The sequence below is a fragment of the Podarcis muralis genome, chromosome 7 (genome assembly GCF_964188315.1).
Source record: "Podarcis muralis chromosome 7, rPodMur119.hap1.1, whole genome shotgun sequence".
Classification (NCBI taxonomy): domain Eukaryota; kingdom Metazoa; phylum Chordata; class Lepidosauria; order Squamata; family Lacertidae; genus Podarcis; species Podarcis muralis.
The window spans coordinates 58,407,193-58,420,387 of NC_135661.1; the positions used below are offsets into that span (position 1 = coordinate 58,407,193).

Sequence of the window (13,195 nt, forward strand, 5' to 3'; positions counted from 1 at the left end):
ATACCATTTGCAGCGTAAAGCACATCAGCAGCGACTGGGTGCTGCTAAATTGCAGTGTTGCCAAGTTAGATGTCAAAACCAAAGACACAAAATAAGCTTACCTACCAAATATACACACAAAACTTTTGTCCTATAGAAAGTTTAATAACTATTTATGAGCTGATTTTACAAAAATTGGACTCCGCCCCATTCCACAATGAACGTTTCATGTGTTAACAAGAATAACAACATTAAAAAAAATTACAAACCACATTCATTTGTTCAGTAGACTACAATTTTCACAAAGGTTTAGAAGAGCTTGGGAGAGAAAGAGAACACAAGGAAGTGGACTAGTAATACAAATTAAAGTTGGCATACTTTATCTGCTTCTTGTGATTTTAAATGCAGCTTTTTGGGGGGGGTACACACTACCCAGTCTTTGCCAAATTTGTGTCCTCCAGATGCTTTTGGATACAACTCCAGACGTAGCCAAAAACAACTGGAGGGCACCATGTTGGTGAAGGCTGCATTAACCCCTGCCTTCAGCAGTCCTATGCATTAACAAAGAATTCTTCTATGGGACTTCAACTCATTAAGCACTCAATCCACATCCTTACACCATCAGTTACTAAACAAACACTAACTGGGCCATGCGAGGTCCTCTGCAAGCCTCAAGGGATGGGCAGTGCACTACAGGTCCAGCTATCCAAATGGCTCTGGCAGTGACTCTGGGTTCAAGGCTAAGGGTGATCAGGAGAAGGAGGCAGTTGGGAGCACTTGCAGCAGCACCAGAACTGGGGAAGGTGGAGCTGAGGGTCAGAAAAATCCCAAGAAATATGGTCCTCGAGATTCCTGCCCCTGATACTCCTCAGCGCTAATTTCTCCTGCAGGAAGGCAGAGGTGGCTCCCATATGCATTAATCCGCATGGAGAATCTGGATGTTGATCTGGAGTTAGCTAGGCCTGCAGAGCCATCAGCTGCAGCAAACGCCAGCAGGCAGTAGAGCAGCTGTCATGGGCTAAAGCGGACGACAAGATCAATTCTGCCACATTGCGCAGGCCGCTTGGAACTTTCTGCTGACCCTCATGAGAGGCCCTGGCAACCTGATGAGGTCGTCACAGGAAACAATATCCCATCAGCATAAATAAGATACTAAAAAGCTCAATGAGAACAACAGCCACAGTGCCTCAGCAAATGTGGAATCAATAACATGATTGACAACGGAGTGTCAAAGTGACCTGGGCAAAAGGGTGCTGGAAAAGGAAGGGGCTCACAGATTATGGGCACCCAGAATCTACATCTTATATGGGCTTGCCAAGCAAGTAATGAAATTGATAGAAAAGGTAGAAAACACAATCTTTCTGGTATATAAAAGGTGTTCAGAGAATCTCTCTCTTTCTACCTGCCTGCTTGGGGTCTAACTCTTTTTTTACAACCTCTCACCCAGCTAAAGGCCACAGGATCCTAGCCCACAGCTATTGATGCTTAAATATTTTATTCCAAGATGCTACATGTGCCATCAAACTTAGAAATTCATTTTCACAACTAGATGGCTCCAAGTCAGGAGGCTGAATTTTCTGGAAACCTAGGTTTGCTCGGCACAACAAAGCCACTTAAAAGAAAAAGAAAAAATGAGCTTTCTGCAGTTAAGAAAGTGATGCACTAAAAAGTGTGAGATAAACAACTGATTTAAAGGAAGGCATAAAACTATCACACAAGCAATTCAATCAAATCAGAATGTTTGCTCAATAAAAACCAGACACCGTATCACCTCCACATAAACATTGTGTAGGCAAATCAGGATGAATGCTCAATGTAGAGGCCATCTGGAGGCAATATCCATATTAAGTTCTAATGGAACTATACTGCAATATTACATTTTTTCAAATGCCACAGTTATCTATATGAAGAGAATAATATACCTTAATGAAGCAAATGAACAATATACCTTCATTTCATGTATAATCTTGAGTCTTGTTTCACTGGCTATGCATTACTGTCTCACTAGGTTCTGAGTGAGCAAATGTGAACCCTAATTAGATTCCCCAAGTTGTTAACAGTGGGAAAGTTTTGCATCTCCGTTTTGTTGCCTTGGAACAACTGCCAGAGCCCTGCATGTGATGTAGGGGTAACCTAGCAGAGTCTTGGGTTAGGCCTGTCTGGGGATTCCTAGGGCTGGATTGTGGGGGTGGGGGGGGGGGGGAGAAATGAGGGACAAGCCCCAGGGAAGAGAAAGGAGGTAGCCCAGAATTAGTATTTCTACACCTCTAGCAAATCAGTTGTTTGTGTGCAGTTGCAAGGGGCAGCTACATCCTGAATAGGGAGAGTGCAGAAGTTCACCTGGCAGCATGTAAAGGGCTGTGGAGCCAGGAAACTTCCCCTCCTCAAGTGACAGTGGTTCCCTGAACTGTTCTACAACCTGTCCTTCAAATCTAGTAGCAGGGGGAACTGGGTCCTCCTCTTAATGGCAGAAATGAAACATGCAGACCAAGGATTGGATGATCCAAATGATGAGGATAATAAAAATAGTAACACTTAACATCCGTATAGCACCATCACATGTACTCTCTCTAGCTGTAAAGCTTAGCAACAGTTCTGTAAGATATTATCATACCCCATATTGCAGAGGGGGGTACTGAAGCTGAAAGCGACTAAGGACAACTAGTCAGTTTGTGGCAGAGGCAAGATTCAAACTGGACACGTCTTGATTCAAATCAGTCTCTTAAGCCACTACACCAGCTCTCTACAAATAGGCCTAGAGGATAAATTTGGGTCTGGCTTGCATTTTAATGAAGAACTCCATAAGTTGTGCTTATTAACACAATGTGTAATGTGTAAATAAAAATACAGCTATTCTTCATAATTCACACTCCTCTGAAGTCTAACACTTCATTAAATAATGTTTTTAAAATGTGTATGTTAGGGGAAAGTGTGCATAAAATGCATACATTAAGGAAAATAACATACAAAAAAAATGCATTCGGGGAAATTGCTTGCAAAAATGTGGTTAAGGAAAACTCTGTATAATTAGGAGGAATTCAACTGAAATTCTGATAAATTTGGCCTTCCCTAGTCATAAGACCACTTTCCTCCTCCAGGGGCGGTTTCCTATTAAACAGTTGGCATTTTAAAAAATGTTGATGGGGCACCAAACAAACAGTCATGAAAATGAGCATTCATGCTATGCTGGGGGAAAAAATATTAAAACTGGAGGCAGACAACTCTTGCCAGAAGCAGCAAGACTGATGGAATACATCACCGTTCAATTTGCTGGCCTTGTGCCTGTCAAACTGTGTGCGTACAAACATGGCATGTCTGGAGCTGTAGGAGGAAAAAAACAGCGGATCCTGGTTCTAAGGACTGTCTGCAGGCAGCCAAGCCCTAGAACCTGCATCTTTCTGTCTTGGCACAGGACATTTTGCCAGTCAAAGCCAGAGGCCTGCATGGCCCAAGAGGGCTCCCCCAGCACCCCTTGCCACATCCCCCAGGGCCCTGCAGTCTCTGTTTGCCCTCTGTCGGTCGTGGGGCGCAGGAGTCTCTGCCGGAGGCTGGCTTCCATGCTGCCTCTGCAGTGTGTCCCCAGTGCCTGAGGCCCAGGAGTCGCATCCTTTTCCACCAGGCTCCATCTAACTTATCCTTTCCATGTACAGTCCAGAAGTAGTTCTGCGCAAGGGTCTTCTTTGCTCGGCTCCACAGCTTCTTCTTTGCTCCCTTTGTTTTTCTTTTTGAGGCTTCTTAATGAAAACAGTCAAGAGAAAAACCAGGCAGCCTCCAACTCCTCCTTGTTCTAGACTGTGGACGCATCCTCCAAGTCAGGGTTTTCTGCCAGGTGGAGCTTTTGTCTGAGGTGTCTTATTAAGGAAACATGGAAGGCAGCTAAGCTATGATGCCCACCCACCCCCTTCTTCTCTGCAGACATACCTTTTCACTCTGATGCTGCTTCTCTTGGGGAGAGAGAGGAGGAGGGAGCTGGGGGGAATCTCCTGTTTAAAAAGGAGTAGCTGGACTATTCAACCGTGCCTGTCTGCAACAGGTGGATAGACTACTTCCTCCCTGTACCCCACCCAGCGTCCCACCCTTCACCCCCACCATCGCCTCTGACCCCAGTCTGCCTGGGAAATGGCTTGGGCATTCACACACTGGGCACCATAAGGAGGATACATGGAGTTGCTGAGTTCTTCCAGCTGCAAAAGCAAAAGAGAGTCAGCCACAAACAAACACAAGGAGCTAAGTAACAGCTGTTTCGGACTACAGCTCCCATCAGCCACAGATAGCACCTGACCGGTGGGAGCTGCAGTCCGTAACTGCGGCAGAAGAGCATGCTGGGAAAGGCAGCTGAACATCACAACCACACTCTGTACTGCAGTAACTCGGGAATGTGGTGCTGAAAAAATGTAAAACTCCATGGACAGAAACTCCACATTCTGCAGTGGAAATAAACTGGGGCCACACTAAGCAATGTGATGGAGCTCTGTGATAGGATCATCCCCCTCTTTAGATTTTGGCAAATAGCAGCTTCTGGGAGAAGGCAGTGATAAGCATCAGGGGTGCAGGCGCTGAGTGAGTGAGTGAGTGAGTGAGTGAGTGTGTATGGTAGTGTTTTTAACACATACACGCACAAAACCTTATTTTTCAGACAAAGATGCCCCTGAAACAGGTATTTGCTGTTAAGGGAGAAGCCAGAGGAATCTCCCACTGCCACCTCTGTGGCTGCCATTTGCCAATATTTAAAGAGAGGGGATATTTAGCCTGCAGGTACTTTAAAAATGGATCAAGATTAAGAAAGTTAGCTTGTTTCCTAAAATGCAGAAGAGAGTCCCATAGATATTGCACCAACACGGAGAAAGCTCTATTGCAGGGTTTTGGAACTGGATCTGGCCAGGAGGCTGGATGGACCCTTACCTCCCCCATAGGCCAAGCTTGATAGGCAGGCCAGTCAATCACCCAACATCACAACAGGGATCCAGTTTTTGTCCATGCAGACGATCAGCTCATTGGTGGGGCATGCGGAGTGCTGCTCACAGGACACTGCAAGTCCTGATGATCAGCTGATCACCAGTACCTGCAAACCTCTTCTGTCTCAGCCACACCTTTACCTGCCCAACACCTGATCAGGTATAGGGCTTGGCCAAAACCACCAGACTGGCCATAAATATTGGAGGAGCACAGAGCAAGGTCTCCCCCAGCTGGCAGATGAGTGTAAATTTGCCAATAAGTAAAAGATTGATAGGGACGCAGGTGGCGCTGTGGGTTAAACCACAGAGCCTAGGACTTGCCAATCAGAAGGTCGGTGGTTCGAATCCCCGTGTCGGTGTGAGCTCCCGTTGCTCGGTCCCTGTTCCTGCCAACCTAGCAGTTCAAAAGCACGTCAAAGTGCAAGTAAATAAATAGGTACTGCTCTTGTGGGAAGGTAAACGGCGTTTCCATGTGCTGCTCTGGTTCGCCACATGACCCAGAAGCTGTACGCCGCAACCCCAGAGTCCTCCATGACTGGATTTAACGGTCAGGGGTCCCTTTACCTTTAAAACATTGTTACCTATCACCTGCAAATGCACCCTACACACAGACTGAGTAGTTGGGATGTCATGGATGCTTATAAACTTCTCAGGGGGAGAGGCAATTATATTTTAAGTATGCTGGGTTTCCATAACAAAGGCATATGCACCCAATCATGTCTTGTGCTGGACAACATATGTGACTTGGGCTACTTACACACTATATATTGTAGCGCACATCCCCCCAACTCAAAGAATTCTAGGCACTATGGTTTACCCCTCACAGTCTAACAATTCCCAGCAACCTTTAAACTACATTGCCCAGAATTCTTTGAGGGAAAGTGTGTGCTTTGGATGTGTTTCAAAGTGTATGCAGCCTGAGCTCTTCAGTTCCGGGCTGAACAAGGAGGTGGGAGAGGGCGAGAGTCTCTCAGCCAGAAAAGGGATTCCAGGATTCCTCACAGCACTCACATTTGTCAGCAACTGATCCAGGTTCCTGTCGGCCACCGTCTTCTTCTGGTCCTCAGCAAGTTCCTCCACGTAGACGTCCAGGCTGAAATGCAGGCGAGCCAACTTCTCCTGCATCTCCCGAACGTGCTCCAGCTGCTCAAAGGAACATTCCTTCCCTGCATTAGTTGAGAAAAAGAACACCAGCGTTATTCCATGGAGCTTCTAGGAGATGCCACCCCCAGTTAGCTAGGTGAGGCTGAGAGAGTTTAATTCAGCTAATTGCACTTGCTAAGCAAAGATTCGAATTCAGACCTTGCCGTTCCCCATCCAACACCCTGCATATTACAACACACCGTCCAGTAACAGATATTTCTGAGGTGTTTTTCTCCCTCGGAACTCAAGGGCTGAGAAATAACTGAAGTGCTTACCAAAAGCCTGCAGCTTTCCCGAATGGAAGTCGTTCAAGAGGTTCAGGAGGCCCCCCTCCATCTCATACACATCCGAGACGTCGGTCAGGAATGAGTGCTGCAGAGGGGTCCCCACAGCTGCTGTGGCAGCGCTGCCTCCGGGCTGGGGAGCTCGGGGCTTCTCCTTGTTTGCTCTGCATCAGACAACAGCAATAAGAAAAGGTGACGGGTGGGGTGGGACTGGGCAGGAAGTCCGTCTTCCTTCCTCAGAGCACAAAGGAAGCCAGAGACGGCCTCCAAGATTGTCCTCAGCATCATTTCCACTTTCCTTGCCAAGGAGTCAGGGGCTCTGCCAACGCAATGGCCAGTTGGGCATGCAGGGCTGGGAACACGCCAAAATCTCTCCTAGGAGGACAGCCTCACCTCCTCCTATGGATGTTGTGGGGGAGAGCTGAGGGATCCCCCACCCCAATTATTAACAGGGAGGCATTGGGGTGGATTTTTTCCAGGGAGGAACAGAAAGTTGGACAGCTAACTGGATAGGAGCGGAGCCTTTTTCTTGTATGCAGACTTCTTCTCAGCAGCTGGCCTCCCCATAAATGCTGCTAGAAATTGTGCTATATCATCATTGGACATTGATCTGCTTACCCACAACTTTAAAGCAAAAGTTCTCAGCCCAGAATTTTCAGCTCAGGAGAAATATTCCTTCCAACTCCCTCCCACCTCCCACACACCAGGCCACAAGACCTGGACTAGGAAGTCAAATCCGTTTGCTTTGTTTACTGGATAAAGAAATGCCATTGACTCAAGGCCACGGCCTAGATTCCACCCAGGCACCCATCTGACTTATAATTTGGGGAGAAGTGTCATTTCAAAGGGAAAAGAGGAGGGCTCTCTCTAAGGGGAATGGACCTTAGGTAAGCTGTCGCCAACCTGGCTGGAGCTGGTGGGAGATGTAGTCCCAAGCATCTGAAGGCTGCCTTAAGGCACTGTGGGGTGGAGCAAGGATCGCTTGTGACTTTAGCAAGGCATAACCAAGACACTGTAATTCTTCATACATTGACTCACTGTTTTTGACTGTGCCCTGTTTGCTACCACAAGGAGATGCTGAGATAATTTTATTCAAAAGCAGGGTTGCCAAGTTTTTCATTTTCAATTATGTTTCCAGGGGCTAAGTGCCTCTGAGCATGTGCCGAGTGCCCTCCTTTTGTGAAGGCAGACAGCTTTTTTAAAAAGCAGACCTATTAATGTTATCTTACTTAAAAAAATTATACCTTGCTCTCCCCCTACAAAAAAGTCAATCGAAACAGCTTCAAAATGTAAAAAAGCAACAATGATGCAACCATTGAAATGCAAATCATCAAACTCAAAGCAGTAGCAAAAAGCAATAAAAGGGTGCCTCTGGGCAATGGCAAAATGCCTTTCTCTGATGGAAAGCAGCTTGGTTGAAAAAATAAATAAATCAGCATAAGGTTAAAATGTCCTTAAGCATGCATGGAGTGTCCAATTCTATTTAAAGGTAGGAACACAAACATAAGCATTAAAACACCTCCTCCCCAGTTTCACATCTTTCCGCTTGGCAATGGCTAGACGGATGAAATTCTAGTCAGCTGGGCTCTGGGTTCAAATCCCTCCCAGAGGAAACCATGCAGCCCTGCCCCAACCTTTGGCTGACCTCTTGAACTTGGCTCTTTGCTTTGGCGAAGGGAGATGAGGCATCCCCAGGGAGAAAGAGGTGCTCTTGCTCGAAGGGACTGGCAGCTTGCGGAGAGCACTGGCTGGAACTGGCTGAGCTAGGTGGGCTTTGGGACTTTTCTTCTTCTTCTTCTCCTCCATCCCGGAAGCAGCGGGTCTCTCTTAATCACACACCGGAAACTGCTCAGGGGAACGGAGAATGAAGCTAAAGATAAGCTAGAAAGAGAAAAAGATAGCAGCAGCATATTGGTGGCTTTCAGTCATGAACGTAACTAGATGGACCCTCCAGTGCTCCAAGGCAGTCTACCTCTGAACATCAGGTGCTGGGACAAACAACACGGCAGTGGCCAGTCCCAACATGCTCTGCAGGGGAGCTTCCATAGGAACACAGGAAGCTGTCAATTCCTTGGTCCATCCAGTTCAGTACTGCCTGCACTGACTGGCAGCAGCTCTCCAGGGTTTCCGGCAGGGGCCTCTCCCAGCCCTACCTGGAGATGCCATAGGGCATTGAACCTGGGACTTTCTACAGGCACAGCTGATGCTCTGCCACTGAGCTATGGCTCTTGCGCCTTCCAAAGGAATCTGGCTGACCTTCAGTGAAAATAAAAGGCTGGAACAAATATTCTTTATTATTATTTTTTAAAAAGCCATTTCTTCATGGCTTTAATAAAAGTTTTAATAAAACTCTTCACACAGCTTGCAAATATTTTTTATAACCCCACTGGTAAACGAGACAATAAGAGACATATAAATATGTCTTCCCAATTACATAGATATGTAAGGCTGTCATTGCACAGCCCCCACTGAAGGATTCATCGCAATCCTGGATTTGCAGGAAGTTGTGGTGGGGTAGGGGAGGAAAAGAGAAGGCAGGCTGTACAACAGGAGTGAGAAGGGAGGCACACTGAGAGGGGAAGCAGTTTTGTCAGGTGTTGCAAGGCCAGGAAGCCTTCTGAAGACAGCAGCCCGTTCTGTAACCAGGACAAGAAAAAGACTTCCACCACTTCCAGGCTTCCTCTTCCTCACATCCCATCTCCAACCCTTTGAATCAGAGGTGGGGAACTGGATCTAGCAAACACCAGCAAAGGTTTGAATAAAGAAGCTCCCATACAATGAAATCATTGAGAGCTCCTCATCCTCTCTCTCACACAAGAGTCAGGTGAGGAATAGAAGGAGAAGTTTGAGTACAGCAAGAAGGGGGAAACACAGTAGGGAAATAGTAGTTTTAAACAGCAGCACTGGTCTGAATAAAGCAGGGGTGGAATGAAGCAGAGCAGGGGATGGTTTTAAACAGTGGCAGAGGTTTGAATAGAGTGAGTCGAGGTGACATTAAGAGGGGTGAAGTGGCAGGTTAGAAAAAGGTTTGAACACAGCAAGAAGGGAGGTTGTGTTAGCTACTATGATGCACCCATTTCTGCTACTTCTGCTGGTTAAAACAGCTTTGTTTTTTAAATAACAACCCCCAGTGTCTCTCCATCTCTGCTGCACTTGAGCCTCTGTCATTGTTAAAACCACATTTTTTTGCCTCTGTGTCTCCAGCCTTGCTTTACTCAGATTTCTGCTGTTGTTTGAGTACAGTGAGATCTGTGTAAGTACAACATGAGAACACTTTCTGACTGTTGCTATTTTCAGGTAGGATTCAGTCACACACTGGCAAATGCAGGTTGCACAGGTTTTTTTTAATGCTCGAGCACATCAGTTTTGCTTCTCCCCCCCCCCCCAAAAAAAGATTATTTTGGTGATAAGAAAAGTGATGGGGAAAATGAACTGGAAGGTTTTGGGATAACATTTGCTCAATGCAAGATTGTATAACCTTCCCACAAACAAATCAAGGTGACTGCTCAGTAAGTCTGGATGCGGCCTAAGTCTCTACTGCTCTCCCCTTCAAAAGGACACATCAGGCATGGGTTGTATTATCCCTGGAGCTTCTCATTACTTGGAGACAATAATATGAGAAAATGAGATGCTGGGTGTTTTTGGTTCAGTGGAGATACCAAAGTACCCTTCTTAGAGTCACAGAAATGTAGAGTTGGAAGGGACCCAAGGGTCATCTAGTCCAACCCCTTGCAATGCAGGAATCTCAGTTAAAGTATCCATGACAGAGCATCATCCAATCTCTGCTTTAAACACCACCAAGGAAGGAGAGTCCACAGCCTCCCAAGGGAGGCTGTTTGACGATCAAACAGCTCTTACCATCACGAAGTTATTCCTAATGTTTAGTCAGAAACTCCTTTCTTGTAACTTGAATACATTGGTTTGGGTCCTATCCTCTGGACAAGGTGAAAACAAGCATGCTCCATCTTCCATGTGACAGCCCTTCAGATATTTGAAATGGCTATCATATATCCTCTCAGACTCCTTTTATCCAGGCTAAACATACCCAGATTCCTCAACCGTTCCTTCTAAGACTCGGTTTCCAGACCGCTGATCATCTTGGCTGCCCTCCTCCGCACACATTCCAGCTTGTCAATATCCTCCTTAAAACTGTGGTGCCCAGAACTGGACACAGTATCCCAGGTGTGGTCTGACCAAGGCAGAATAAAGTGGTATTATTACTTCCCTTGACCTGTGCACTACTGTTGATGCAGCCTAGAGTAACAGATGCACTACCAGAATATACAACCCAGAAAATGGCATCGCTGATCAGCGTTGGGGCTAGGGAGAGACAGCTTCAGTCCCCACCCAGCCACAAAGCTCACCAGGTGGTGTTGGGAAGATGTCTTGCTTGCTTAGGCTAACTTAGCTCTCAGGGTTTGTTTTGAGAATAAAATGAGGATGCATGGGCATAGCCAGGAGGGGCAGGAGGCAGCTCCCCCCCCCCCCCCATCAATCAAAATCAATACAAATCTGAGGTTCTGTCCTCCTCACAGAAGCCTGCCCCCCCCCCCAACAAAAATCCTGGCTATGCCCATGTGAGGGTGGGGTAAGTATTTTACACCCCTTAGCTCTGTGTAAGTAAACTAAGGCAGAATTTAAATTGATTCCATAAATAAATGTGTTAATATTGCAGAAGGGACATTTCGAGAAGGGGCGATAATCCTTCCTCCACCCAGTTCTCAAAAGCTGACTGCTCCCTGGTGTTCCAGCCCCTGCTCTGTTAGGGCACATGGTCCCATCAGGGACACCTCTTGGTTTAGGGCCAATTATCAGAGGTCGGTCGGTGGGGGGGGGGGAGTGATGGGTGCAAGGGCTCCTTCTACAGCAGTAGCTGCTGGGGTTGTCAACTGCTTGGGTGAGGAGGACTGGTTCTCCCGCTATGAGAAATGCCCTGTGCATCTCATTTAGGTAACAACACTAAACGCTGAATTGCTAATTTGAACCCTCCCTGGCTCATCGACCTTCTATTTTCGCTCTTGCATCACATAAGGAGCTCACATAAATAGATCGATAAACAAGACCGTGCAGAGGAGGCGGCGATGATGCAGCGCCTTAACAAACAGCCCTGTCTGGCTTCTAAGAAGAGGTCGCTGCCCGAGAAAAGAGGTCCGGGGCGAGAGAAGGAAAGGTCTCGCTCTCCGCCGGCAATCTTAAAAGGCCGGTTAATCCCACCCACCGCCATCTGCCAGCAACAAAAGATGCCACCGCCAATGTTCCGATTTGGAACGGTGATTCCTCGCTCCGCGTTCCAAATCAGAACGTTCTCCTCGCCGAGGTTCCACCCCCCCGCCCCCACTTCGTACCGCATGGGGTGGAGGACGCGCTGCGGAGACACTGACCTCTGCGGCGGAGACGGGCCACGGGGGACGCTCCCGCGGCGGCTGCTGTTGCTGCTGCGCGCCAGAGAAGCGCCGAGCGCGTGCGCGAGCGCGCGCACTCCCTCTCGGAGAGGCGGTGGCCAGGCAGGCCCCTCCGCAAAGGGGCTTGTGGAAACGGCGGCCCGATGCTCAGGGTCCGCTCCGCCTCGGGTCGGCTGCAGCTGGTTTCCCCGGGCTCGGGCGGAGGGAGGCTTGGTGGCCAGAATGACATGCCCTCTCACTGGATCCGACGCTGCCACCGCCTTCGTGGACAGCAGCCGCTGTTCCATTGCTCAGATCCGGGCCCTTGGAAAACTAGCTTGCTCCCCACTCCCGCTCTGAGCCAGCCCATTGCAAACGCCCGTCTTAAACCCGTTTTGGAGGATAGGGTTCAGTAGCCCAAGAGCACGTCGAAGGGAAAAGGTCTCTGGGCGTGGACAGAAGGCATCGGATTCCACCTAGGTAGGCCTTCCTTTGCCCATCTCCTCCCTGACCCCACAGCTTCCATTAAGCCCAAGTAGTACATTAGACTTCTTCCCTCCCTTCACACCCAGGAAAGCTTGACTTGGTACATTTCTCCAAGGTAGAGGCAGGACCTTTATAAAGAAAAGGAGAGGTGGAACCCCCATCCCTTGAAAAATGTAAATTAGAAGTTTAACTGCTTGCCCCGAGCTTTAAGCTTGACATGATGGCCTGCAGGACCTCCCCAGGATATTCTCCCAGTGGGGGTGGATCTGTCATATTCATAGCCTAAGGCTTTGGGGCAGGGCACACAGCTACAATTCCTTTATTACAAGTGTTGCTGAAGGAGTGCAATACTTGAAAGCACCCTGTCCCCCCCTCCCCCCCCAAAAAAGCCTGAATAGGGGCTAGGATGCCTCATGGCAGAGTTTTATTACTAGAGATATGGGTGCTATTACACCCATGCTCCAGATTTTGTTAGACCAGACTCAAAATCGGTCCTGGCCAATGGTCAGAATCAGAAGAGTGTCAGGTTACCACACGTTCCACAGTCTGATCCACACCAGTTCATTCAAAATTACATGATTTCAACAAAGCGTTGGGAAGAACTTGCCATGCTAACAGCACAATATATTCAATCCTGGAACAGTGGCGGACACTCTTTTTGGTTAAGAGGATTCAAAACAGAAGCTGGATGGCCCACACAAGGCTGCTGTAACAGTACATTGGATGGTCTTTGAGGTCCCTCACAGCTCCATGGTTTCCTTTTTTTAAATGTAGCTAGAGTACCACTTAAATTATAATACAAATTAGGAAGACCCCTTGTAACTTCAGTCTTCAGTATTCTAGACCAATAAAAAAAATCTGAGTTGTCTTCTTGAACTGGGACCTGAAAATTTGGTGTTAATGCTTAAGAAGTCTAACACCCCCTCTAAAGCACTACATTGGTTTTATTTCTGAATCCTAACCAAAA

General features: G+C 47.5%; 1 protein-coding gene across 2 annotated transcripts; it reads right to left on the reverse strand.

Annotated features, from left to right (window-relative positions):
• Positions 1-123: 123 nt before the first annotated feature.
• On the reverse strand, positions 124-12,000 carry CCDC28B (coiled-coil domain containing 28B). Of its 2 annotated transcripts, none has more exons than XM_028739185.2 (6): positions 11,707-12,000; positions 8,007-8,242; positions 6,353-6,525; positions 5,946-6,100; positions 4,141-4,163; positions 124-3,821 (listed from the first exon to the last, which is right to left on the reverse strand). In XM_028739185.2, the coding sequence occupies exons 2-6, from the start codon at positions 8,165-8,167 to the stop codon at positions 3,767-3,769; spliced, it is 567 nt and encodes a 188-aa protein (XP_028595018.1). In that variant the 5' UTR covers positions 8,168-8,242; positions 11,707-12,000; the 3' UTR covers positions 124-3,766. The 2 variants fall into 2 exon arrangements, with proteins under 2 accessions (XP_028595018.1, XP_028595017.1); XM_028739184.2 differs by having other exon boundaries at positions 11,743-11,998.
• Between the last annotated feature and the right edge of the window lie 1,195 nt (positions 12,001-13,195).

Coding starts and splice junctions, on each gene's coding strand:
- CCDC28B (XM_028739185.2), bottom strand. CDS start 8,167: ATGGAGGAGAAGAAGAAGAAGAAAAGTCCCAAAGCCCACCTAGCTCAG. Junction 6,101..6,352: donor GGGAAAGCTGCAGGCTTTTG/GTAAGCACTTCA, acceptor CAACTAATGCAG/GGAAGGAATGTTCCTTTGAG. Junction 3,822..4,140: donor GAAGAACTCAGCAACTCCAT/GTATCCTCCTTA, acceptor AAGACACCTCAG/ACAAAAGCTCCACCTGGCAG.